General features: G+C 38.9%; 1 protein-coding gene across 1 annotated transcript; it reads left to right on the forward strand.

The window, feature by feature from the left end:
• Positions 1-985: 985 nt before the first annotated feature.
• Positions 986-23,882, forward strand: LOC106135828 (facilitated trehalose transporter Tret1-like). Its single transcript, XM_060951394.1, has 8 exons — positions 986-1,070; positions 7,967-8,196; positions 9,604-9,774; positions 17,154-17,306; positions 18,463-18,589; positions 19,573-19,808; positions 23,129-23,323; positions 23,619-23,882. Exons 1-8 carry the CDS (start codon positions 986-988, stop codon positions 23,880-23,882), a joined length of 1,461 nt encoding a protein of 486 aa, XP_060807377.1.
• The last annotated feature ends 3,742 nt before the right edge of the window (positions 23,883-27,624 follow it).

Here is a 27,624-nt window from a genome sequence, read left to right on the forward strand (position 1 = left end):
GAAATTTGCTATGTAGGTAGCTGAAGACCCGGAATAACATATAGGCTACTTTTTATCCCGGAGTTCCCGCGGGATTGATAGAGTTTCCATGCGGACGAAGTCGCGGGCGGCCTCTAGTTATGAAATAAATTCTTAAGGGATAAAGAAGTGATGGGTGTGGTACAACGTGAATCCTTCAATTTTTTCCGACATATTTTCTTTTAAAACTTCTGCTCGGTCTTTGGCATCCTAAGTGTTCAGTCAAATAAAAAGTTTTATTTGTAAATATCGTTTAATTCATACGAAGAAAACATTAGAACACATGTCAGATTGTCAACAAAGTATAAAACCAAATATATTTTCAATAACCAAATAATACATACATATATATAGTCACGTCCATATCCTTCGCGGGGTAGATAGAGCCAACAGTCTGACTGAATGGCCACTATTTGTTCAGCTATTTGGCTTAATGATAGAATTGAGATTCAAATAGAGACAGGTTGCTAATCCATCCCCTAAAAAAAAAACCCAAGTTTGTAAGCCTATTCCTTAGTCGCCTTTTACGACATCCATGGGAAAGAGATGGAGAGCCACACGGCATAAATAATAGATAAAATACATATGTATATGTCAAAGGGAATTAACAAATCAATTGGCATATAAAACGAGAAGGCATGTTTGTTATGTCAGTACAATTGCGTTTTGCCGTCACGCGACGAACGCCGAAGTGCAAGGGCGCGAAATATTTATTAATTCTCTTTTTTTTTGTATTTATTATCTGTGTGATCAGTGTTTTTTTTTCATTCCGAATCGTACCTCCTTAAATGAAAGTGTAGGGAAATACAATAAAATTTAAATATCGGACTTTCATATTATTAAAAAAAAACAGAAAAATAAGTTCTTTTTTGTGCCAGTACCTACATATTAGTTCTTATTTTTGTAAATAGTTAATTTTTTTTAAGAAGTGTTTTTTTATCTGTGACGTACATACTTAGTGTTAAAAATGGTAAATAAAATGTACAAAGTTACATCGAGCAAAGAAATGAAAGTTGGGAGTAAACACAATCAAATTTTGATGTCCATTGTCCGTAAGTCACATTATTTTATTAATTACATTCTACTTATTGAATTGTATTTATATGTTTTTTTATTAATGGCCTCTGTGGCGCAGCGGTAGTATGCTTGTCTTGTACCGGAGGTCCCGGGTTCGAAACCCTGCCAGGGCATGATGAGAAAAGAACTTTCTCTGATTGGCCTGGGTCTTGGATGTTTATCTATATAATTATTTAATATAAAATATAGTATCGTTGAGTTAGTATCTCCTTACACAAGTCTCGAACTTACTTCGAGGCTAACTCAATCTGTGTAATATTTAAGTATTTATATTTATTTATATATATTTTATACTTTCCTGTATATATTTAAGTATTTATATTTATTTAATTTGCAATATAATTACAGAAACCGAATATTATTAGCTAGGTACGCGTGTAGGAACTAAATTTTTTGGCAAGCGATAGACATGCTCGACAGACGTTGATGTATATAGGATGAGCTACAGAAAATCGAACAGTTCTTAATTTGTAGGCACAAACTATAAAAAAAAGGTTAACACCTTGTATACTTTCCTGACTAGATGAGTAAGGCGACTAAGGGACAGGGTCTGGTAGCAAAGAAAAACATAGTGTGTACCAGCTGCTTCTCTTCGCGCGGAGGTTGTAAAAGTCAAGTAAGGAAAAGACGCAAAAACTTGAGATTCTACTTTTAAGCCGATGGGCTAGCAACCTGTCACTTCATTAATTAAAATTCCATTATAAAGCCATACACATATCATATCATTAAGATATACACATGAACCTGATGTTTCACTGTTTTCAAGACCGGTGGCTCTGTCTTCCCCATAAGGAATAAAGACGTAATTATCTTTCTATTTATAATATTTAAAAATTCGAATAATTGCCGGAAAATCCCTAACAGCCCTTTTCTTTCTGCCATACAAACGTTTTCTAACTAAAACCTAGCGTCAATTTGAGCTTTATTGCTTTTGTATAAAGTCCACATCCTGTCACCAGTGTGACGGTTCTGTTCAGCTGAATATAAGTGCGACTTTCGCAAAAACTACTGAATAGAAAAAGAATAGGACCACTCTATCTCTTTCCCATGGATGTCGTAAAAGGCGACTACGGGATAGGCTTATAAACTTGGGATTCTTCTTTTAGGCGACGGGCAAGCAACCTGTAACTTTATATGAATCTCAATTCTAACAGTAACCTCAGCTTAACAGCTGAACGTGTCCTATCAGTATTTTCAAGACTTTTAGCTCTGTCTACCCCGCAAGGGATATATATGTATGTATGTATGTTAATTTCGGATGAAACTATACAGCTGTTAGCTATCATTATTGAAATTAAGCTGAAGGTGGCCTTCAAGGCTTGTTACAATTACCTCTGTCTAACACTGAAAGAAAAGACGTGACATATGCATAATAATTATGGTTTACTTACTAAATCTATTGTTTAAATGACATTTTGCAACAAAAGGGTAAGAAGTTATTATTAGACTCTCTACATCTGTGTAAATAATTTTAGCGAAACTAAATTAGTAACAAAGTAAGGTGAGAAATGATATTTTTGGACTTAAATAATTTAAAAAAAAAACTATTTTTAGGTACAGTAGGCCGTTGCCCCCATCACTAATATATTTTACACTGCGGCATTTTCATCGGACGTCAATTTACAAATATAGATAGATCTTTTAAATCTAAACCGTGGACGAATGTATCATACCTCATCCAATGTGCATCAACTTTGTTGTCGGGAATCGATACAAATCGATTCTCAATGGGCTGAAATATACTTACATTCTTAGGGTTTTCTCTAAGCCGATTGTCGCTATTGTTTAATTAAAAAGATTACTTCAATTATCGCTATTGATCTAACCGTGAGAACAACGTGCTCTTGTTTTTTTTTTTAAATGTCTTCGTGCATATGAAATATATGGTGACCTTGAATATACTTACTTAGTCTTGTCGTAAATATTGTTACAAAGGAAAAAAAATATTTTTTTTTGTTACAAATAACATTAATAGAATACCATAAAATATATACAAATATTCTATTAATATGTAAAATTAAGCTATAAGCTTTCTATATATACAGCTACAAATTAATAAGCTTATTCAAAATGGTCTCTATTGGGTGCAAACCAAATTTCACCACAACTTTATATAACTTTCCCAAAATAAAATACATTTCCATTATTTCTTTGCTCCTTATAGTTGCAGCGTGATGTACGGTCGCGTTCATAATTGCAGTCATAGTTCGCAAAACTTTATAGCTTGCAGTCACCGCTGTCACTCACACATTCACACAAATAACACAATAAACAACAAGCGGTGAAGCTTGGGTAACGCGCCATCAAAAAGAGGGTAGTGTAAAAAGTCGCCGCGCAGCGGCCGTCGTCCGCTTATCAACACAGCGACACGCCACACAGCGGAGATCCATGGTGGAACAGTACGAAAATAATGGCTTCATACCGACCAGAACATTTGCGGAACAGTTCGACACATCAGTGGTTACTGTTCGTCGAGTTTGCACCGTGAGGGACTACACCACAGACACCCAGCAAGAAAGCCGTATTTATCCGAAATAAATAAGCAAAAACATTTAGAATTTGCTTGGCAGTATTTGGATTTTGACTGGAAAAAAGTTCGTTTACGTCATCGCAACATTGTAGGCTTCATTTATGGCGTAGAAGTGCAAATCGGTATGAAGAAAAAAATATTGTGCCAAATATGGAGTCTGGACGCATATCTGTAAATATGTGGGGTTGGATGAGTGCTGCTGGACCTGGGGAACAGGTGTGGATAGCAGGACGCGCTACAGCTGCTCATAATGTGCAAGTGCTGGAAGAAACCATGTTACCAACTGTGCGGTGTATTTATCCGATTGATGATATGCCAACAATATAAATTGTGCAAGACAACTAACTACCCTGTGCATCGAGTCCATATAGTGCGTGAAAGGTTCTGCCAGTTTATATTAAAACTACTTATTACTTAGATAGTATTTTAAGGACAGCTTCAATATCTTTTCTTTATGAAAACGAATAATTAAGCTGTAACCTTAATAACAGGAGATAAGTAGATGATACAATTAGTGTAATATGCTATATGTATAGCTTTATATATATAATCATCAATATGTAAACAAAACTATAGGTAAACTGTTTCAATAAAATTTACTAATTTTAATTATTGAATGTTTTATTTTGCTCCCTCTTGTTTAATATTTCTTGCTGATTTCCGTGTTTGAAGACACGGGTATTGTAATTCTTAGATATCAGTTAGTTAGTTAGTCAGTCAGTTACTTAGTTCAAATGGCACCTTGAAACATTAAAAATTGTCAGTAACACAATTTTTTTTTTTAAATCGACAAAAAATACTTGAATAACTTCGGAATCCAAGTAACGCTAGTAACTAGAACTAGCGAGTGTGAGCAAGCGAGATTATCTAATATATCTTAGATCTCACTTGCTCACACGAATTAATAAAATTGCTACCCAATAACTTTCAAAGGAACCACTACCTATGTTAGGGTCGTGTGCAGACAAACTTTCAACCTTATTGAAATGATATAAGTCTGGCAGTCGCAGACTTCCCTCTATAGGCAAATCTTATGCAAATAATAAGAGACGACGATATCTCGATCGACAATTATCGGGCCCAGTTCGGCCATAGTTGATTACCGTCTCTTTCTGTTTTGTTATGTTATATGTCATAGAATAATAAACTGTTTTACTTAGTAATCATTGGTATTAAAGACCGTATTCATTTGATGGAATATTTATTATTTTTAAAGATGCATGTGTGTGTGTATCTAGTGGAACCACAGTGCACGCTATTTTAACCCGTAAGAATTTTAAAACTATGACTGCAGATATGAACGCGATCGTACTATAGCCTAAAGCCTTCCTCGATAAATGGTTTATTCGACGCAAAAATAATTTTTCAATTCGAACCAGTAGTTTCTGAGATTAGCGCGTTCAAACAAACAAACTCTTCAGCTTTACAATATTAGTATAGATTCGCGAACTATACACTATACTTCCTCCAACTTGAGTCGATGTTTTGCTTCCGTTTTCCCAAAAAAAAATATGGCCGAGTCACTCCTTCATAGCTAAGACCCGGCCAAAACTTCACTGAAGTCGAAAAACGCCCAGGTTTAACTCTGACTAATTAGGAAGCTTCTTTATAAATGCTACCAGAATAAATACGATCGCTTTGTTTATTAAAATTTTGTTCAAATGTAAAAATCTTCTCAACTGTAAACAAAATTATTCTGTGACCTCTTTCGTCCCCCTGTGTAGCGCTTAATTAGTTGTATTGATATTACGACTTTATTCTTTTTGAAATTATTAGTTAAGTGAATAAATAGGTACGTCTCTTATAGGCTGCAAATACAAAGTCGTCATTTAAAAAGCGCGACATTGTTCTGTTTTTAATGTCGCGACATAAAAATTTTATTTATTTATTGTTCATTTATTTAAAACTAACTGTGCCCGCGACTTCGTCCGCGTGGAATTGTTATTTTGGGCATCATTGAAGCCCTCAAGGATGAATAATTTTCCCCGTTTTTTACATGTTCCATGATTTCTTTGCTCCTTATAGTTGCAGCGTGATGTTATATAGCCTAATGACTAATAAAATTGGAATTATTTCTGTTCGCGATAAGCGACCTGTCACTGATTGAATTTCAATCCACTGAGCGTAGCTTTTACAGTCTTTTCAAGACTACTGGCTCTGTCTGGCCCGCAGGGGATATAGACTTGATTATACTTAGATATGTATCTGAATGACTGAACGTGGCCTTTCAGTCTTTGCGAGATTGTTGGCTCAGTCTACCCCGTAAGAGACAAAGACGAAGTTATATGTACGTTTGCGTGTAATCCTAATCTATTTTAGGCATTAAAAAAGTTTGTTCATGCCGTACCGCAAGTGTCCTCTTCAATCACGTTGGAATTAAGATGCCCGCTATGTCTCGTCCTTAAATCCACGAAACACAAATTAATCTTAGTACCATATATACAAAATATAAAAAACACAGAGACTTACATCAGAGACTTATCTATCAATACGTATAATAAATAGTACAGTAAAAAAAGTTTGCCTGTACATTGACTATTTGTTCAAAAAAATAATTTATAACGATGTTTAAAAAAAAGTAACCAGTCATGAATTTGAAAAAATACGTCTGTCTGTTTGTATGTTTGTTTGTACACTGTAATAAACCGCTCAACTTGTTGATTCAATAATTTTAAACAATTTGGTATGTACAAGATTAACCATTGCAAAAAAGAATCTAAATGCACACTTAAAAATTTTCTTTGTTTTATAACTGGCCAGTTACACATTCTGAATAAAACAGAGAAGATTTTGCACATTACAAATTATATTAAACAATTCTATTCGACCGAAATATCCCATCACTTTTCATTAAGTGGACATTTGGCCCACTCAACCAATTGGTTCGGGCTTTTTGGAAAATTGACATTTCGCCCGCAGGCCGGATTTATTGTGGGCGAGATGTCACATTTATCGCTGGATCATAGTAAAAGCTGCAGTAAATGAAAATGTCTATTCCCTTAGTCGCCATTTACCTGAAACTGTCACTATCAGAATTTAAATTTCATTATTAAACCATATATGTATAACATTTAATCACTTTTTTGTGAAAATGCTGCAGGCTGCTTCTACACATAGTACGCTATGGAAGCGGTAGTAATTATAATTAGATTAAAGTGATCTGACGTCAATAAGTGATACCTTGTATCCAATTTTGAAAATAAATCTATTCTATTCTAAATACTCGAGACTAATGACTGTTTGTACCGTAAGGGTTAAACTCATATGTTACCACCACAAATTCTACACTACACTTTTCTACACTACTCTTACTTCTTCTACACTCTCAATATTTTATAGCGTTATTTATTCGATCTGCAAATCGGTGCTCCATTTTCGCCTAAAATTGGCTATTAATAAAAGGTAGCGGAGAGACCTCCACTCGGTGGTTTGAAATGGAATTTTGTGAAGAATGTTCCAAATAGGTATTTCCAATTAAATGTTTCTTGGGAGAATACCTTTGTTGCGCATCAGATGTTTAATTTAGGGTTTGATTTTGCGCCTACAAGAATTATGGTCATTTGACCTTTCAAAGTCTTCTGTCCCCGTAGCATGGGGAAGGAAGAGGTTGCACAAGGTTTTTTATCCGCGCGAAAACCCATAGCTGTGACTTTTTACGCCATAAGAAATACTCGCGATATTTTTCCAGTTTTTTACGCGATAAAGCCTATTTCGTTTGTTTGTTTGTAATATCTTTATTGCATAGAAATTAACACAGTAACAAGAACATAGTACATAGTTATAAAAGAAACAAATCAATTGCAATGGCGGAATTATCCCATGAAGGGATCTCTTCCAATCAACCGGCAATTACCGTCTATTTCTTTAAGGAGATCAGAGGCAACATGTTTCCACTTGCCTGGATACCTGCTTTATACTACTTTCGCCTCATCCACATTCATTACTCTGTTCATGCAAGGTCATCGGTTTAGGAAACTATCGACCTGACCTTTCGCCAGAATGCCAGATTTGATCAAGATTTTTTTTAATTCGCTGTCAGACCAGCATGTTAATATAGAAATCGAAATATCCCAATATTTCGCTAACAGTACAGCATAACAAATATAATATACATAAATATATATATATATAAGTTCGAGACTTGTGTTGCGAGATACTAACTCAACGATACTATACTTTTTATTAAATATTTACAGAGAGAAACATCCAAAACCGAGAACAATCAGAAAATGTTCTTGTTTCATCACGCCCAGACCGGTCTTCGGACCATTCACAGACAAGCGCTCCAACAACAAAGGGTTTGGAAGTTAAAATTTTCATAACAGTCTCTTCCTTTTTCAGTATGCATGCCGATCTTAGCCTACGGCACAGCCATGGGTTGGATCTCCCCCCACAAGGCGCTCCTCATGAGTGACGCCTCCCCATCCGGCACCTCGTTGTCTGAAGAAGACGTGTCCTGGATGGCATCCATCATGTTCATCTTCGCGCCGATAGCCGTGTTCCTCTATGGAGTTGCTGCTGATAAGTTTGGACGAAGGAGGGCTTTGCAATGTGTTACTTTGCCAATTGTTGTAAGTACATACATACCTACATACATACATAAATAAAATCACGCCTCTTTCCCGGAGGGGTAGGCAGAGACTACATCTTTCCACTTGCCACGATCTCCGCATACTTCCTTCGCTTCATCCACATGTTGTAAGTAAAATATAAGTATTCAAATAAAATACGAGCATTTCAGGTAAAGCTAACCTAAAAGAACAGCCTCTCTTTTAGTCAAGCTTTGGATGGAAACCAAAAAAAAGATTGATACAGGCGCTGGTTATCTCTCCTGTGTTTATTTCAAGTGCATCCTTCTTAAAGATGAGTACAGTTTCCCTTTGGTCACGATCTAGAAGAAGAAAGGTCTCAAGGAGTGACTTCCAGCTGACTTACATGATAACATTAAGATGCCACTTATTTAACTCCCAGCATACAACTCTCATGGGAGTGAGAGCTTTTATCAACATAACTACATCAGTTGCCAGAATGTATGAAACCAACACAACGCCGTTCTCATGAGTGATGCTTCCCCATCCGGCATCTTCCCCTCTGAAGAACACGTGTCCTGGATGCATTCCATCATCTTCATCAGGATAAAGAGGGCTTTGCAGTTCTTCACTTTACCTATTGGATAGTTGATATCAATAGAAAAATTAGAGGCAAAACTAGAAAATATTATAAACATACATAATATATAACCCAACTTTATTACACTTTTCCTTAGTCGCCTTTTATGATATCCATGGGAAAGAAAAATGGACTGGTCCTATTCTCAAGTGCGTGGACGGGCCTTTAGAATATCTATAAAAATGGAATAATAATTGCTTAGATGTCTTTCTCAACCTTTAAGTGGAAAAGAACTATAAAAACCAAAGTCCGTCAAAGATACGCTCGTAATTGGTAAACTGGCGATCCTAACCCTGGAAGCAGCTCTAAATATAAAACATTTGGTCTTTGTCATCAAGGAGAAGCAACCAGGACAAAAGCTAATAACACCCCTCTTTTAGTCTGATTTATCACTTTTATAAAACAAAATCTCCGTCGCAAGCGCATACAAGTAACTTATGGCCGGAAAAGTTCTGGACTTGCAGGATATGCAATAAATGACAATGTGCGCAAGCGAATCCGCGTGCAAAAGCTAGCCACAATTAAATACATACATACATATGGTCACGTCTATATCCCTTGCGGAGCCAACTGTCTTTAAAAGACTGAATGGCCACGCTTAGCTATTTGGCTTAATGATAGAGTTGAGATTCAAATAGTGACAGGTTGCTAGCCCATCGCCTGAAAAGGAATCACAAGTTTGTAAGCCTATCCCTTAGTCGCCTTTTACAACATCCATGGGAAAGAGATGGAGTGGTCTTATTCTTTTTTGTATTGGTGCCGGGAACCACACGGCACTCAATTAAATAATAAATAAAATTTATTAACAGTTGGGCTGGGCTGTGAAACTAGCGTGCGCGCACCCCGTAGCGCTGATCTGCGCGCGCGCACTCATCGGCTTCGGTTCCGGTGGGGGGTTTGTGGTTGTCCCTCTCTATGTCAAAGAGATCAGCGAAGATAGCATCAGAGGAATGACAGGCACTTTCGTTATATTTTCCCAGGTATGTTATCACTTTCAATAGTGAATTATTTATTTATTCATTCATTCATGCCTTCATTCATTCATTTAATTATTATATAGGTACACCAACAGGTTACATGAACAAAATTTAGGAGTTACATTCAATTTATGTGCTAGCATGCAACCCAATTACAGGTGAACACAACTTTCAAGCAAAATGGCCGAGTGTTAGTTATTATTATTATTACAACAATATTATTAGATAAGATCAGGTAACTATTACTAATAAAATTATAGTCTAGAGAATACATTTCAGATATTAATTAATAATTATTATTTGATACATGAATTTATACCTTATATTTGTTAAATACATTACATTATCCGCACTTGCTACGCCATATCTTTACTTTTTGCTTCTCAATGGTTTACGATTATTAAACCGCAATATGAATGAATAAATGAATGACTAACTTCTATCGGTAACAAACATAGAATCACGCATCTTTTCCGTAGGGATAGGCAGAGATTACATCTCTTCGTGCAAGTCTTTTCTCTTTGCCGTTATAAATTAGAATTTTGACTTTGATAAATACTTATATTTATTTGTGATTGAATCATTCCCGTTTATATTCATCTATATACATAATCACGCCTATAGGCCTTGCGGGGCAGACAGGGCCAACAGTTTCGAAAAGACTGATAGGCCACGTTCAGCTGTTTGGCTTAATGATAGAATTGAGATTCAAATAGTGACAGGTTGCTTGCCAATCGCCTAAAAGAAGAATCCCAAGTTTATAAGCCCATCCTTTAGTCGCCTTTTACGACATCCATGAGAACGAGATGGAGTGGTCCTATTCTTTTTTTATTGGTGCCGGAAACCACACGGCACATTCATCTGTTTGTCGAAAATAAAATAATTGAATACTTACAAAAATAACTTTCGAGACCTACCTATTAAATGACTTTTAGGCTTGAATGCCCCAACTTTGAGCAGACATTATTTGTATCAAACCGCCGGGGTGGAATAGAAAGAGTGCATTGAATGGAAAATCAAAAGAACTTCCTTGACCCTTTCTAAAACCTTTAAGAATTTAACCAACGGGTGATGTCTGTCATACAAATGTATAACTAAAATAAAAAGTCTATTGATATAAATTAGTACAAAAGGTGAACTTAATGCTAATGCTACATACATACATATAATCACGTATATATCCCTTGCGGGATAGACAGAGCCTACAGTCTTGTAAAGACTGATAGGCCACGTTCAGCTATTTGGCTTAAGATAAAATTGAGATTCAAATAGTGACAGGTTGCTAGCCCATCGCCTAAAAGAAGAATCCCAAGTTTATACCTACCCCTTAGTCGACATCCATGGGAAAGAGATGGAGTGGTCCTATTCTTTTTTGTATTGGTGCCGGGAACCACAAGCCACTATATTATTTTATTTTATATTTTGTGTAGGTATAAATAAGTATATTTATTTAGTTTGACCCCACATAAAGTTCTCTGTCAGACCTGTAGGGATTTTTACAATTTATTAATTTTAATAGTTTTAATTGTAAATATGTACATCAAATAATAAATAAAATTATATTTTAGTAATAAACGGACAACCTATATCACCTCATACGCGGAACTCTTTCGTCCTGCCATAAATTCGGCGGACAAGTAAAATGAAAAAATGACAGTTTGACAAGTGTCAATCTTATTGCATTTCTAGGCCCGTTTATTGCTTTACGTTTAAATATTAATTTTCAGATTTCAGATTCAAATCTTTTATTTCATCCTATATCCATTTCCCTATTCTCTTACTCTGACTGCGCTTCACCTTCTATCAAGTAAGCTTTGAATCTATCGCTACATTGGTGACCCCGCTTTAACACGATGTCGCAATCAAGGAGTGAGAACAAAGGAGCCGGAGAGCCGCTTTCCTTGGATCGCGTAGGCGTAAGAGTACCTCCTTTTTATCCATCGAAACCCAAGCTTTGGTTTGCTTCGCTGGAAAGCCAATTTGTTCTAGCTGGAGTTACGTCAGAGGCGACGAAATACCACTATGCAGTATCGCATCTAGAACCTCAGTACGTGGAGATCGTCGAAGATACTATCGAGGCGCCAGCTACGGCAGATAAGTATGAGACGCTTAAATCGGAGCTCGTAAAGAGGTTGTCAGCTTCCCGCGACAAGCAGGTCCAGCAACTACTTCATCATGAAGAATTAGGAGATCGCAAACCATCGCAGTTCCTGCGGCGGTTAAGGGGATTAGCTGGTTCTGAGGTGCCAGACGATTTACTCAGAACTCTCTGGGCCAGCCGTTTACCCAACAGCGTACAACCCATCATTGCGTCGCAGGCTAGGATGAAACTCGACGAGGTCGCCGAGCTAGCTGATCAAGTGCTGGATGCAGTATCACCGAATTTGCAAGCAGCAGGAGTTTCCACAAAACACGATAGTGGGTCGAGTGAGATTGCTGCGTTAACACGACAACTCGAAGCGCTTGCTGACAAGGTCGACCGTATGTCGCGGTCAAAGTCAAGAACCAGGCAGTCTTCAAGTCGGCGAGGTCGCTCTACGTCAACAAGATCGCACTCGAATTACAGGAAGTTCCCGACATGCTGGTATCACTACAAGTTCGGTGATAAAGCAAAAAGTTGTGTCAAGCCGTGTGACTATACGGGAAATGCGTAAGGCAGTCGATAATGGCGACCGACGACTGCCCAAGTACCGGTCGCTTGTTTGTTACGGACAAACGGACGAAATTACAATTGTTAGTAGATACAGGTAGTGATTTGTGTGTATTTCCTCGCAAATTTTTAAAAGATTATCGTGCGAAAACAAATTTTGAATTGTGTGCCGCTAACGGGTCAATCATAAACACGTACGGTTTCTATCATTGCGTACTAAACCTAGGGCTGCGTCGTGACTTTGCTTGGCATTTTATTGTAGCCGACGTAACGAGGGCGATAATAGGCGTGGATTTCTTATCACATTACAATATTATAGTAGATGTCCGAAATCAACGCCTTATCGACGGTAACACTATGGTCGCGACCGTGGCTTCGCTTGCCTTTAGTAACGAAAGTATTTCTTCCGTGAAGGTGGTTTCTGGTAACTCTGTCTATCACAACATACTAGCAAAATTTCCCGAAATCACTCGCCCACATGGAATACATCGTACACTGCACCACAACACTGTCCATCACATCCGCACTACACCTGGGCCACCGGTCTCTTGCACTCCCCGTAGGCTTGCGCCTGATAAACTGAAAATTGCTAAATCGGAATTCGAGTCTATGTTACAGAATGGTACTTGTCGGCCTTCCGAATCAGCATGGGCTTCACCCCTTCATCTTGCGCCCAAGAAGGACAATGGGTGGCGTCCTTGTGGGGATTACCGCATGCTGAATGCCCGGACAATACCCGACAGATACCCCATTAAACACATTCATGATTTTTCCCACTCTTTATCAGGCTGCACCGTATTCTCTACCATTGATTTGGTGAAGGCCTACAACCAGATCCCGGTCAATCCAGACGACATAGCGAAGACAGCGATCACAACGCCGTTCGGTCTTTACGAATTTCCGTTCATGACGTTCGGACTTCGTAATGCCGGACAGACGTTTCAGCGATTTGTCGATGAGATGCTGCGGGGCCTTGATTTTACCTATGCATATCTGGACGATTTTCTGGTCTTCTCGAAGGATCAGAAGACCCACGAAGAGCACCTTCGTCAACTCTTCGAAAGACTCAAGCAGTACGGCATGGTCGTCAACACGGCGAAGTGTGTCTTTGGCGCGTCTGAGGTAACCTTTTTAGGCTATAGAATTTCAGGTAAAGGTACCACACCCCTACCTGAGAAGGTCGAAGCCATCACCAATTTCCCTGTCCCAAAGACGGTAAAGGAACTACGCCGCTTCTTGGGTATGGTGAACTTTTATCGTAGGTTTATTTCAGGCGCCGCTAAACAACAAGGTCCTCTAAACGCACTGCTGACAGGATCAGTGAAAGGTTCACACCCGGTACATATTACTGGTAAGTCACTTGAGGCTTTTGAAGCCTGCAAAGAAGGTCTATGTCAGGCCGCCTTGCTGGCTCATCCCAAGTGTGACGCAAGGTTGGCGCTTGTTACTGATGCGTCAGACAGAGCTATCGGTTCGGTGTTACAGCAACAGTCTGATGGTGAGTCCTGGGAGCCATTGGCATTTTTCTCTCGTGGGCTGAGTCCTTCCCAGCAGAAATACTCACCCTACGATCGAGAATTGCTCGCCATTTATGAGAGCATAAAATATTTTAGGCACATGCTCGAAGCTAGAACTTTTACGATCTACACCGACCACAAGCCCCTGACTTTTGCCTTCCAAAGTCGAAAGGAAAACTGCTCGCCAAGACAGTTCCGACACCTGGATCTGATTGCGCAGTTTACCACTGACATACGTCACATCTCTGGTAAGGACAACGTGGTAGCTGATACCCTCTCGCGAGTTGAGGAAATTTCCCAGCCAATCGATTCAGAACAGCTGGCTGCTGCTCAACGTTCTGATCCTGAGCTTAGGCAACTTGCAGAAGGTACGACTTCACTGTGCCTTAAGAAAGTCAAGATTCCAGGTTCCAACACAGAGCTGTTTTGTGACACCAGCACGCACATGGTTCGACCGTTTGTTCCCAAGCTGTTACGGAGAAGGGTGTTCGAGAGTCTACATTGTCTCAGCCACCCTGGTGCCAAGGCAACAGCCAGATTGGTCTCTGAACGTTATGTTTGGCCGGAGGTGAAAAAGGACTGTAGGAACTGGGTGAGAGCATGCATAGCGTGCCAACAGTCTAAGATCACGCGTCATACTAGTGCTCCTCTCAGCAACTTCAAACTTCCTTCAGCTCGCTTCAAATTCGTCCATATTGACCTGATCGGACCATTACCTTCATGCCAAGGTTACAAGTATTGTCTCACAGCCATTGATCGTTTTACGCGTTGGCCTGAGGCAATACCCTTAGAAGAAATTACGGCCGAGGCAGTTGCAAAAGCCTTACTCAGTGGCTGGATTTCTAGGTTTGGTTGCCCTGCTGATATCGTGACAGATCGTGGCAGACAGTTTGAATCAGCGTTATTCGGAAATCTTTCACGCATCGCTGGATTTACTCATCGCCGAACAACCGCCTATCATCCCGCCTGTAATGGCCTCGTGGAAAGATTCCATCGGCAGCTGAAATCTGCCATAATCTGCCACAGTAACACAAATTGGATCGAGTCTCTCCCTCTTGTATTGTTGGGTGTCCGCAGCGCGTTCAAGGACGACTTACGAACTACCTCAGCAGAAATGGTGTATGGCGAACCATTGCGTCTGCCAGGTGAATTTTTTGATTCTGTAACTGACTATCCCTTAGATTTGACGGAGTTCACTTCAAGACTTAGGGATATAGTCCAAAGCCTGAAGCCCACACCAGCCTCTCATCATGGCGGAAAACGTCCAACATTCGTTTTCAAGGAATTAACCACTTGCACTCACGTATTTTTGCGTGATTGCACGGTTGGTGGCGCCTTGAAACCTGCGTATTCCGGACCATATGAGGTACTTCAGCGAGATAATAAGGTATTCACTATCTTGGTTAGGGGTAAAAGAGTCACGGTATCGATAGACCGAGTCAAGCCGGCCTACATACTGTGTGACCCAGACACCACTCCACACATACCTTCAGATCACGCATCAGACAAACATACTTCACAAAAGCATGACAAACACGACACCGATACACGTCATGTACCACAGTCAGAGAATCAGAACCCACCTGATCGAGAAGTAAATACTAAAACTAGATCAGGTCGTAAGGTAAGATTCCCCGACTATTATCGCCCTTGACGGTCTCAAGGGGGGGCTGATGTAGGGATTTTTACAATTTATTAATTTTAATAGTTTTAATTGTAAATATGTACATCAAATAATAAATAAAATTATATTTTAGTAATAAACGGACAACCTATATCACCTCATACGCGGAACTCTTTCGTCCTGCCATAAATTCGGCGGACAAGTAAAATGAAAAAATGACAGTTTGACAAGTGTCAATCTTATTGCATTTCTAGGCCCGTTTATTGCTTTACGTTTAAATATTAATTTTCAGATTTCAGATTCAAATCTTTTATTTCATCCTATATCCATTTCCCTATTCTCTTACTCTGACTGCGCTTCACCTTCTATCAAGTAAGCTTTGAATCTATCGCTACAGACCCAATGGTTGACTGGTAGAAAATGCTTCTAGCATTAAATCTGCCAATTGTGCTATACATTTGTATTTTGTGCAATGAAGTTTAAATAAATAAATAATCTACATATGTTCTAAAACCACAAACACTTCAGGTAATTCTGTCAAATCAAATCTTTAACGTCTATTAGACAATATTAGAAACTGTGACTGCCTAACATTTAGTGTAAATTACTATGTACCGTAATCCGTCTATTTTCGGAGACAGGCCTAATTCAATATGCATGAGAATTAAGTCAGTTGTCACAGACAAAATGTATATTGATCACCTTATCCTCACTACATACATTAGTTATACTCTTACGGTGAACATCGTGAGGAAACTTGAATATTCACTGTATGTGGTACAATGATCCAGGTTAGGCTATCATGAAACGATAGATATTAGATGAAGATCATAGGTTAGGTTAGGTTAGGACTCATAATGAATTCCACAAATTAAAGGAATATTTAATACTTTATAGATCAGTTTAACAATTGAAAAAGCGAGATTAAAAATTAATAACGTTTAATATGAAACGTCAAAAACGCCGTCGTCCATTATGTGACGTCACACTTATTGTAAACAAATACTAACCTCAAAAAGTCTATTTTTTGCAATCAGCCAATGCAGTATTCCACTTCAAATTAAGCTCGGGAATTATTTATCCTAGTAGTCCTTTGGAAATGGGCCGGGAACCACGTGACACCTTTTTTATAAGCAATAGAATAGATTTATTTTCAAAATTGGATACAAGGTATCACTTATTGACGTCACATCACTTAAATCTGATTATAACTACTGCCGCTACCAAAGCGCATGTGTATAAGAAGCGGCTGAACAAACTAAACTGCAATAAATAATTTAACGGCAGTGCCGTGTGGTTCCCAGCACAAGTACAAAAAAAAATTGGCCACTCAATCTCCTTCCCATGGACTCGTAAAAGGCGACTAAGGGATAGGCTTACAAACTTGGGATTCTTTTTTTAAGGCGATGGGCTAGCAACCTGTCACTATTTAAATCTCAATTCTATCATTAAGCCAAATAGCTGAGCGTGGCCAACCAATCGTTTCAACGCTGTTGGCTCTGTCTACCCCACAAGGGATATAGACGTGACCATATGTATGTATAAATAATTTACAAACAAACAAACTATTTAACAACCTTTTTTGTTACAGACAGTAGGAAACTTGTTCGTGTTCATACTGGGCGACCAGTTTCCCTTCAACACGGTGCTGTGGATATTACTGGCGATCCCCCTCGTCCACTTCTGTATTCTCCTGAGGCTGCCGGAGACACCTTCGTTTCTGATCAAGTGTGGGAAGAACGAGGTATTAACAAATAATTCCTTTTGTTAATAACGAGGTATTAACAAATAATTCCTTTTGTTAATAACGAGGTATTAACAAATAATTCCTTTTGTTAACACCTCGTGCTGTGTGGTTCCCGGCACCTATAAAAAAAAAAGAATAGGATCACTCTATCTCGTTCCCATTGATGTAGTAAAAGGCGACTAAGGGATAGACTTATAAACTTGGGATTCTTCATTTAGGCGATGGGCTAGCAACCTGACACTATTTAATTCTCAATTCTATCATCGAGCCAAAAAGCTGAACGTGGCCTGTCAGTCTTTTCAAGACTGTTGTCTAGCCCGCAAGGGATATAGACGTGACTATATGTATGTATGAATGTATGAAATTCCTTTTGACAGCTGTAGATTTCATTATATCTTCTTCCTCATGACTTTAGTCCCGGTTGCATCCTCACCACTCTGGAGAAGAGCCTGGGGTTGACTTTGATCATGAATCCTGGATAAGTGAATCATGTTTTTACACGAAGCGACTCACATTTGACCTCCGCAACCTTTGCAGGTAAAATCTGAGCTTATTGGATCGATCGTGGTCACACATTCAGTTGCCTGAATGTGCAGATGTTTCCTCACAATGTTTCCTCTCACCGCAAGAGCATCGGTTACTATTCAAACTAATGTACTTACATAAATTTATAAAAATACTAATTGTTACATGGTCGAGGTGGAATTCGAACCTGTGCCTTTTATGCGCATCACGCATTATAACCAGGCACCTTACCGATTTGACCACCAACACTCCGTCCGAATAGATTCAATTGTATGTTGTGTATTAAAATTAGAATACCTACAATTTTTTTTTTAATTTTTTAATTTTTGTGCCGTGTGGTTCCCGGCACTAATACAAAAAAGAATAGGACCACTCCATCTCTTTCCCATGGATGTCGTAAAAGGCGACTTAGGGATAGGCTTACAAACTTGGGATTCTTTCTTAGGCGATGGGTTAACAACCTGTCACTATTTGAATCTCAATTCTATCATTAAGCTAAATAGCTGAACGTGGCCTATCAGTCTTTACAAGACTGTTGGCTCTGTCTACCCCGCAAGGGATATGGACGTGACCATTTGTATGTATGTATGTAGGTACAATTTAAAAAAAGAAACAATAAATTTTGAAGGAAACAGCCAAAGTCCTCAGCTGGCTCCGGTCTCTACCACCAGACGATATACAGATCAAGGAAGAAATAGACCGGTTGATCATAGAGCAGACAACGTGCGATCCCAAATTCTCACCCAAATTACTGTGTAAGTACCCTTCGTCGTGTTCATTTGTTTCTTTTATACATTAGTGAGCCGTGTGGTTCCCAGCACTAGTAGAATAATGAATAGGACCGCTCCATCTCATTCCCATGGATGTTGGTCAAGAGTACCCGAAACCGTCTTGCATGAAAAGAATTATAAATGTGGATGAAACGAAGGAAGTATGTAGAGATCGTGGCAAGTGGAAAGATGGAGTCTCTGCCTACACCTCCGGGAAAGAGGCGTGATTTTATGTATGTATGTATTATTGTTTACCAGACTATTTACTCAGGAAGCGACATCAACATTAAATGATCAATTCCAACGGAGACGAGTGGGTCAATCAATATGCCTTCTTTATTGTTAAGTTGACTTTCCACCTTTTGACACCATGCAAACTTCAGAACACAATTATTGGTGAATTGAGAGTAATGTGCGGGCCAGGAATCAAGGATGGGGCTTCAATTCTGTCAATAAATCTGTTTATTCCTCCTATTTGTGAGTCATGAGATAGATTTTTTGCCGGTTGGTGCTAAGATATTGCTTGACTGCTAGTTATGTGTACTCACAAGATATTGAACAGTTACTTACTTATATATATAATGCATACATACATACATATGGTCCAACAGTCTGGAAAAGACTGAATGGCCACGTCAGCTATTTGGCTTAATGATAGAATTGAGATTCGAATAGTGACAGGTTGCTAGCGTATCGCCTAAAAAAGAATCCCATGTTTGTGAGCCTATCCCTTAGTCGCCATTAACGACATCCATGGGAAAGAAATGGATTGGTTCGATTCTTTTTTTGTATTGGTGCCGGGAACCACACGGCACATATATAATGATATGGTTTAAATAGTGAAAGGTTGCCAGTCCATCGCATACAAGAAGGATCCCAAGTCTATTAGCCTTTCCCTCAGTCGCCTTTCACGACATCTATGATCAGATATTGAGAGGTCTTCAAAAGCGTGACTATTTTTCTTTCAGTTTCGGATAAAACAGCAGTGAAAGCGTTTTGGGTGGCGCTCATAGTGAACCTGACGAGGGAATTCTGCGGGTGCATAGCGGTTCTGGTCTACGCCAGTCACATCTTCAAGGAGGCGGGGAAGGATGAAGGGACCAGTATAGCGTTGTCCCCGAACAAGCAGTCGATTTTGCTCGCTGCGGTCCAGATAATTGGGTCGTTTGTTGCTTGCCAGCTGGTCGATAGAGCGGGGAGGAAGGTGGGTTTATATTAACCTTTTGAACGCCGCAAGTAAAATTATGATTCTTGCCCACGTCGCCACGACGTGCCGTGTGGTTCCCGGCACCAATACAAAAAAGAATAGGACCACTCCATCTCTTTCCCATGGATGTCGTAAAAGGCGACTAAGGGATAGGCTTACAAACTTGGATTCTTTATTTTAGGCGATGGGCTAGCAACCTGTCACTATTTGAATCTCAATTCTATCATTAAGCCAAATAGCTGAGCGTGGCCTATCAGTCTTTTCAAGACTGTTGGCTCTGTCTACCCCACAAGGGATCTATATCCCACGTCTATACGTGACCATATGTATGTATGTATGTCGCCACGACCAAGTTTTTGTCCATTTGAGCTACTTCAATGATGGGTTTATGAAACAGTTTCACTAACTATATTTAAAAGTGTTAATTTACTAAGCCATCATTGACGTTGGCGTCTTGGCAAAATTTCTTATAGACGCCTAAAAGTGTCCATGGCGTTCAAAGGGTTAATTAACTAATTTTGATCATTTCTCATACTCATACTGAGCCAACAGTCTTGAAAAGACTAAAAGGCTTTCAGCTTTATATCTTAATGATGGAATTGAGATTCAAATAATCACAGTTGCTAGCCCATCGCCTAAAAGAAGAATCCCAACTTTATTTACCTTTGCCTTCTTTTGCGACATCCATAGGAAAGATATGGAGCCGTCTAATTTCAAAGTCTCGGTAAGCACACGGCACATAGATAGATATATATTGCTTTCACTAGCCAAAAGATACCGTCGCAAGCAGAAACACCTGACAAAAGAAAAGCTACAGAATACAGTTCGGGTATTCTGCTCCCAACTGTACTGTACATAAATACACACATAAAATCACGCCTCTTACCTTTAAAGGTAGGCAGAGACTGCATCTTTCCACTTGCCACGATGCCAACATACATTTTGCGACAGTACTTAACGTCTAATTTGAGGTTACCAATTTTTCCACGACAAAACGCACAGTCAGTCCCATGGACAGAACAGTATATTAACTGTAATTATGTGAGACATCTTGATAGAAATCTGCTAACGTGTTCAGAAAATGCGTGTACAATTATCTACTTAGTGCTACAATACAAAGAATATGACAATGACACGATGTGGTGTTTTGTACGAAATTAGCGACAAAAGGAATGATACTTACTTAGTTGTTTCGCAAAAAACTGGATTGGTTTTTTTTAAATAATCATACTACATACATACATATAATCACGTCTATATCCCTTGCGGGGTAGACAGAGCCAACAGTTTTGTAAAGACTAATAGGCCACGTTCAGCTGTTTGGCTTTAAGATAGAATTGAGATTCAATAGTGACAGGTTGCTAGCCCATCGCCTACAAGGAGAATCCCAAGTTTGTTCGTCATTCCTCCTACTAATTCCTATTCTATTAATGTGCCGGGAACCACACGGCACTCCCGTTTCACGTCATAATAAGGCAAACAGCGATAGTTTTCGCGCGACAAAATCATTTCAATCAATCAACCATGGGTATTGGTATAGTAGGTAGTTATAGCCCGGGGTCGAGACATTTCATAATTACATAGGTACATAATCCAGGTTCGTGATCTATACATATAATAAAACAGTAAAAATATTTTGTCTGTACATTTACTATTTTGTTTGTTTGTTTGTAAACTCTTTATTGCACATAAAAATAAATAAAACAAATTACAAAACAATTATTGGATTTAGAAGAATATGTACAATGGCGGACTTATCCCCAATGGTATTATTTTATGGTATGGTAGTATTTTTGACTGAAATGGATAGAGGGACATTTAGAATGAATAATAGAAAGCAAAAATTTTTATTTTTAATTTTATGTCTTTCTGCATGTATGATCACGCTTATCTCCGAAAGTACTGAACCGATTTACTTAAAACTTTCACCAATTGCTTTGTTTTAATTCGTAAAAAACATTTAAAGTTTGTTTCATCAAAATCGGGTCTCAAAAAATAAGGTATCGTCATTTGAATGAACTGAAGGCATGAATTTTCCTGCAAATAAGTTTATGCGGAAAAATTCGAAATTAAAGCGGACGAAGTCGCGGGCAAAAAGCTAGTCATATAATAATACGATGGATTGTGACGTTTATACACGAAGTGACCTCCGCAAACTTTGCAGGGAAACCTATTTATACATATTGGTACATAATTATACATCCAATTGTTTGAATATTTTTATTCTTTTTTAGGCGATGGGCTAGCAACCTGTCACTATTTGAATCTCAATTCTGTCATTAAGCCAAAAAGCTGAACGTGGCCATTCAGTCTTTTCAAAACTGGGCTCTGTCTGCCCCGCAAGGGATATAGACGTGATCATATGTATGTATGTATGATTAACGCATAACGCGTTTCATTTTTATATAGATAATCGGGAAATTGAAACGTTTGACCAACGACTAAAAATTAGGTACACAAGTTATAAAAAAGTTTAAGCCGAATTAGTATCTCAGGCATGGCTTTGATCTAATTGGAAAACTTTGACATATATTTTCGAAACACCCAAAACTTTGTCATATATGTATTTTCACAACACGTAAAAGGGTCACGCATGTTTTTGGATCCAAGTTTAGAAGATACAGCTGTGAAATAAAAAAGGACTAATCAGGTTTATTATAATGCTAGTACTTAGGTAACAGCTTCTGATGTATAAGAAATATAACTGGAAAATTTCATCCAAATTCATTCAGAAGTTTAGGAGTGAATAAGACAAATATAGGTACACATTACAGGGAAACAAAACTCTTATTAGATCAAGTTTATACACCCAGGAAAACCATTTCTTACCTCTCTCTACCTAAGTACTACCCAATTCTATTTGTATGAATTCAGAGTTCATCACTAAGACTGTTGGACCTGCCTACCCCGCAATTGATGTGATTATATTTATGTACATATGTATGAATGCAAAAAATAAAATCTTTTTGGCAGATATCTTTGGAAACGGCTCATCATCCGAATCTGCCATCGAATGCGATTTTATTCCTAACAAATTATTTTATAAAATTTATGATCAAGCCATAAACGAAGAAAAAAAAGGCTGACGGAGTTTTACTATACGGCAAAATTAAGCACCAATAGACCATATATATGTATACACGCCTCACGCACACTCACCAAATCACTTCAATACGTCAAAGATTATCTCACGAATTCAAGTCTTCTGTCACTCACACATGCGTATACCGCCGCCATTACGATGCTTCACTTTTTTATAAGCCGCACAATGTCCGCCTTTTTTTCTACGTCTATAGCTAACAATAGATCTTCTTCAGCCCCTTCTAGCTGTGACGAGCGTGCTAGCCGGCTTCAGCATGTGCCTGCTAGGAGTGTGGTTCTACCTGCAAAGCATCTCCGTGTTCATGCCAGGATGGGTGCCCATCGTGGCTCTGTGCGTGTGCATCTTCGCAGACGCCTCAGGTCTTCAGCCGCTCCCGTTCGTCATCATGACTGAGATGTTTAGCTTTCAAGTAAGTTACAATAGAGGTGTTAGGGTTCAGGTCAAAATCTCAGTGTACACTTAAAATGGACTGACTATTTATTGACTTGATCTATCCCGCAAGGGATATAGACTATATGTTTGTATTAAATCTATTAAGATAAATAAATATATACCAGACAAATTACACAGATTGAGTTAGCCTCGAAGTAAGTTCGAGAGTTGTGTTACGAGATACTAACTCAACGATACTATATTTTATAATAAACACTTTTATTGTATGTATTGTGTCTATATTCCACGGCTTTGATATTATTTTGTTACAGCTGCGAGGCACAGTAGCCACACTCATCATGGCGATATCCCTAGGCACAGACTTCGCCCTTTTAAAACTCTTCGCGCCCTTAAACGACACGATTGGCTACCATTCAACGTTTTGGATCTTCAGCATAATTTGCCTCTCCAACGTGTTTTACCTAATATTCTGCGTGCCGGAGACCAAGATGAGGAGTTTAGAAGACATTTACGCCGATTTAGAAGGAAGAAATAAGAGTAAAAAAGTTAAAGAGAGCAATGAGAATAATGCGTGATTTTCATTACCTATGCCTGTTTAAATTGGGAATCGCATGGATGCAAATTTTTTGAAAGAGCACCTAAATGGCGGCGATGGTGTCCGCACCCCATCACGTCTCGTTCCCGGCGGGAGCGGTATGCGGTCTGCTGAAAGCCGCTTTGCGACGATGAATGTAAGAGGAGGAATGAAGGATAAAATTGAGGAAGTATGTCAGATGATGGGTGAAAGACGGTTGGATGTGTTGTGCGTGAATGAAACGAAGCGGAAAGGATGCGACGCGACGCAGCACGGCCCTTACACGGCGTATTGGTCTGGAATTTCCAGTACCAGCCGAGACTGTCAAGGGGTCGGTCTAATCCTTTCTGCACGAATGGCTGAGTGTGTGAATGAGTATGAGTGTGTCAGCCCTCGTCTTCTATGGATTAGGCTGAAAGTTGGAATCACTCGGATCTTCGTTCTAGGTGTTTATGCACCTTGGGATGTGGGTTCGAGGGGTACAACATCAGCAAAAAGCGAAAACGAGGAGTTCTGGAATAGTGTAAGAGAAGTATTGAAAGTTACCAAGCCAAATGAGAAGATTATTATGTTAGGTGATTTTAATGGATGGGTGGGTGTAAAGCGTGATGGATATGAAAAGGTGCTTGGTGCGTTTGGTGACGAAAAGGTGAATGATAATGGAAGAAGTGTATTAGAAATTTGTCTAGAGTGGGATCTTTTTGTGTCGAACTCAATGTTTCAACATAAAGAGATCCACACCTATACAAGAGTGGAAGGTATTTTAAAAAGTATGATAGACTTTGTGATTGTAGATGAAAGATTGAAGAACAAAGTGCTGGATACCCGTGCATATCGCGGTGCTGGCATTGACTCGGACCATTTACTGGTGATATCCCGGATAAGGGGTATCTTCAATCGCTGGCGGCACAGGGTAAGGGAGCAAACCAGCGCTTTGGAAAGAGTGAAAGTAGAAAATTTGCAAGATATGGATGTAGGTAAGAAGTATATTAATAGACTGAAGGATGAAATTGAAGATTTAGATGGGAGGAGCAATATTGAAGATGGATGGAAGGAATTTAAAGAAAGAATTGTGAAAGTAGCTGTTGAAGTGTGTGGTGTAAGTAGAAGAAGGAAAGGGAAAAATCACAAAAATGCGTGGATGAGTAAAGATGTGCAAGAACTTGTGCGATTAAAGAAGAAAGCATGGCTGGATTTGTTAGCAGCAAAAGCTAACTTAAGAATGCAAGAGGTTATAGATGAGGATGTGAATGAAGCACGTAAGGAATATAAAAAAATGAAAGATTTGGTTAAGAAAGCTGTGATTAGAAAGAAAGAAGAGTATAAAGAGGATTTTGATAAAAGGCTATCAGAAGACTTTCAGTCAAATCTGAAAGTATTCTGGAAATCCGTAAGGTCAGCCCGAGGAAAAACTATAACCAGAGAGCTGACTAGGATCAGATGCCAGGATGGTAGCGTTGTGAAAGGAGAAGAATGTGTGCTAAAGATATGGAAGGACTATTTTGAGAGTTTATTTGAAAAAAAGGAAGAAAATAAGAAAGAGTTCTGCTATAGCGAAGAAAAAGAGAATGAGATGGAAGGCGAAATTGAAATGTTTGAAATTGTGGAAGCACTTAAGAGTATGAAAGCGGGTAAGGCTGCCGGGTATGATAGAGTGTCGGTCGAGATGCTTAAAGCAGGAAAAGGCGTCGTGGCTAGACAGTTGTACTGCCTTTTCAATTTGTGTTGGAGAAGCGGCCGAGTACCAAAAGATTGGTGTAAGGCTGTTATTGTGCCACTTTACAAAGGAAAAGGGTCACAACTGGACTGAAAAAATTATCGTGGTATAAGCCTGCTTAGCGTCGTCGGCAAATTGTATGCTAAGGTATTGATTAATAGAGTCAGGAATGAAACTGATGACAAAATATGGGATGCTCAAGCGGGATTTCGAAAGGGAATGGGATGTACTGATCAGGTCTTTTCTTTGCGGTGCATAGCCGAAAAGTTTTTGGCCAAGAGTCAAAAAGTCTATTGCACTTTCGTGGATTTGGAAAAGGCCTATGACAGAGTTGAGAGGAATGAATTGTGGTCAGCACTTTCTATGCATGGGGTGAGCAGTCTCTTGATACGAGCACTGAAATCCTTATATGAGGATTCGAGTGCTTGTGTCAGGATAAACGGAGCGCACACTGAGTGGTTTAAGATTGAGAAAGGTGTTAGGCAGGGATGTGTTGCGTCACCGTGGCTGTTCAACCTATTTATGGATAGTTGTTTGACAGATTTGAAAGAGTCTGAAGTGGATTAAGGATGAATGAATTACTCGTCAAATGTCTGCTCTATGCCGACGATCAGGTTATACTGGCGTCATCAGCGGAGGAGTTACAGGAGATGGTAAACTGTATGCATGAAGCTTTAAAAGAGAAAGGAATGAAAGTGAACGTAAGTAAAACTAAAACAATGGTTTTTGAAATGGAGAAAGAAATGACAGCATGTAATATTTTGATTGGAGGAGAAAAAGTTGAGCAAGTGAAAGAGTTTGTATATCTAGGATCAAAGTTTACATCAGATGGCAAGTGTGATAGTGATATTGAAAGGAGAGTGAACGCGGGGAACATGGTGAATGGAGCTTTGCATGCCTTTATGAGCAGTCAGAAACTATCCAAAAAGGCTTGACTGGCTGTGCACAGGGGCGTGTTGGTCCCGACATTAATGTATGGGAGTGAAAGTTGGGTATGGCAAAAGAAGCACGAAAGCAGAATAAATGCAGTGGAAATGAGAGCGTTAAGGAGTATGTTGGGTGTGAAATTGAGTGACCGGATAAGGAACAGCGTGATAAGGGAATGTTGTGATGTGAAAGAAGATGTAGTTACAGGAATAGAAAAGGGTATGTTGAGATGGTTCGGTCATGTGGAGAGGATGAATGAAAACAGGTTGACTAAGCAGATATACAAGGAGAGTGTGGAGGGAAAGGTCGGGGTGGGAAGACCTAGACGAACATATCTTCATAAAATTAAGGACGTCCTGGTGAAGGGTCAGGTCAAAAGTGCCCGAAACCGCCGAGCTTGCATGAAGAGAGTTATGAATGTGGATGAAGCAAAGGAAGTGTGCAGGGATCGTGGCAAGTGGAAAGAGGTAGTCTCTGCCTACCCCTCCGGGAAAGAGGCGTGAGTTTATGTATGTATGTATGTATGCCTGTTTAATGGCGAAGCACTGTTGAGCGTTGTGATGTGATATTAGTAAAATTTTTTTGACCCAAAATGAAGTTTAGTTAATTATTATTAAATTTTTTATATTATGTGTCACGAAATGGGGTTAACATCAAAAATAAATCTCCTGTTTGGTTTCCTTCCACCCAAAGGTTGACTGGAAGAGATTGCATTAGCGATAAGCCTTTGTACCATCTCTGTCTGTTTTGTGCTGTTTTTATGTTTTACTCTTATGGTGCAATAAAGAGTTTTATCTGTCTATCTATAAATAAATTCATTTGTTTGTGAATAAAATCATTGCGTAGAGGCTTTTTTTTAATGAAGATGAGAATTTAAGCAGTGTATAATACAAGGCAGCAGGTATAAAGGCGAATTAAGAGAATTTTTTTTTATATGTATTTCAATTTAAAACGATTTATTTTCAACTACCTAGCGACCCGCGCCGACTTTACGCGGGTAGCATTTAAGTATAATATAAACCTCAGAAAACCCTCTTTCAAACAGAAATCCCTCCACAACTTTCCAAGATTAACGCATAGATACATATAGACATAGAAA

The sequence above is a fragment of the Amyelois transitella genome, chromosome 24, assembly GCF_032362555.1.
Source record: "Amyelois transitella isolate CPQ chromosome 24, ilAmyTran1.1, whole genome shotgun sequence".
Classification (NCBI taxonomy): Eukaryota; Metazoa; Arthropoda; class Insecta; order Lepidoptera; family Pyralidae; genus Amyelois; species Amyelois transitella.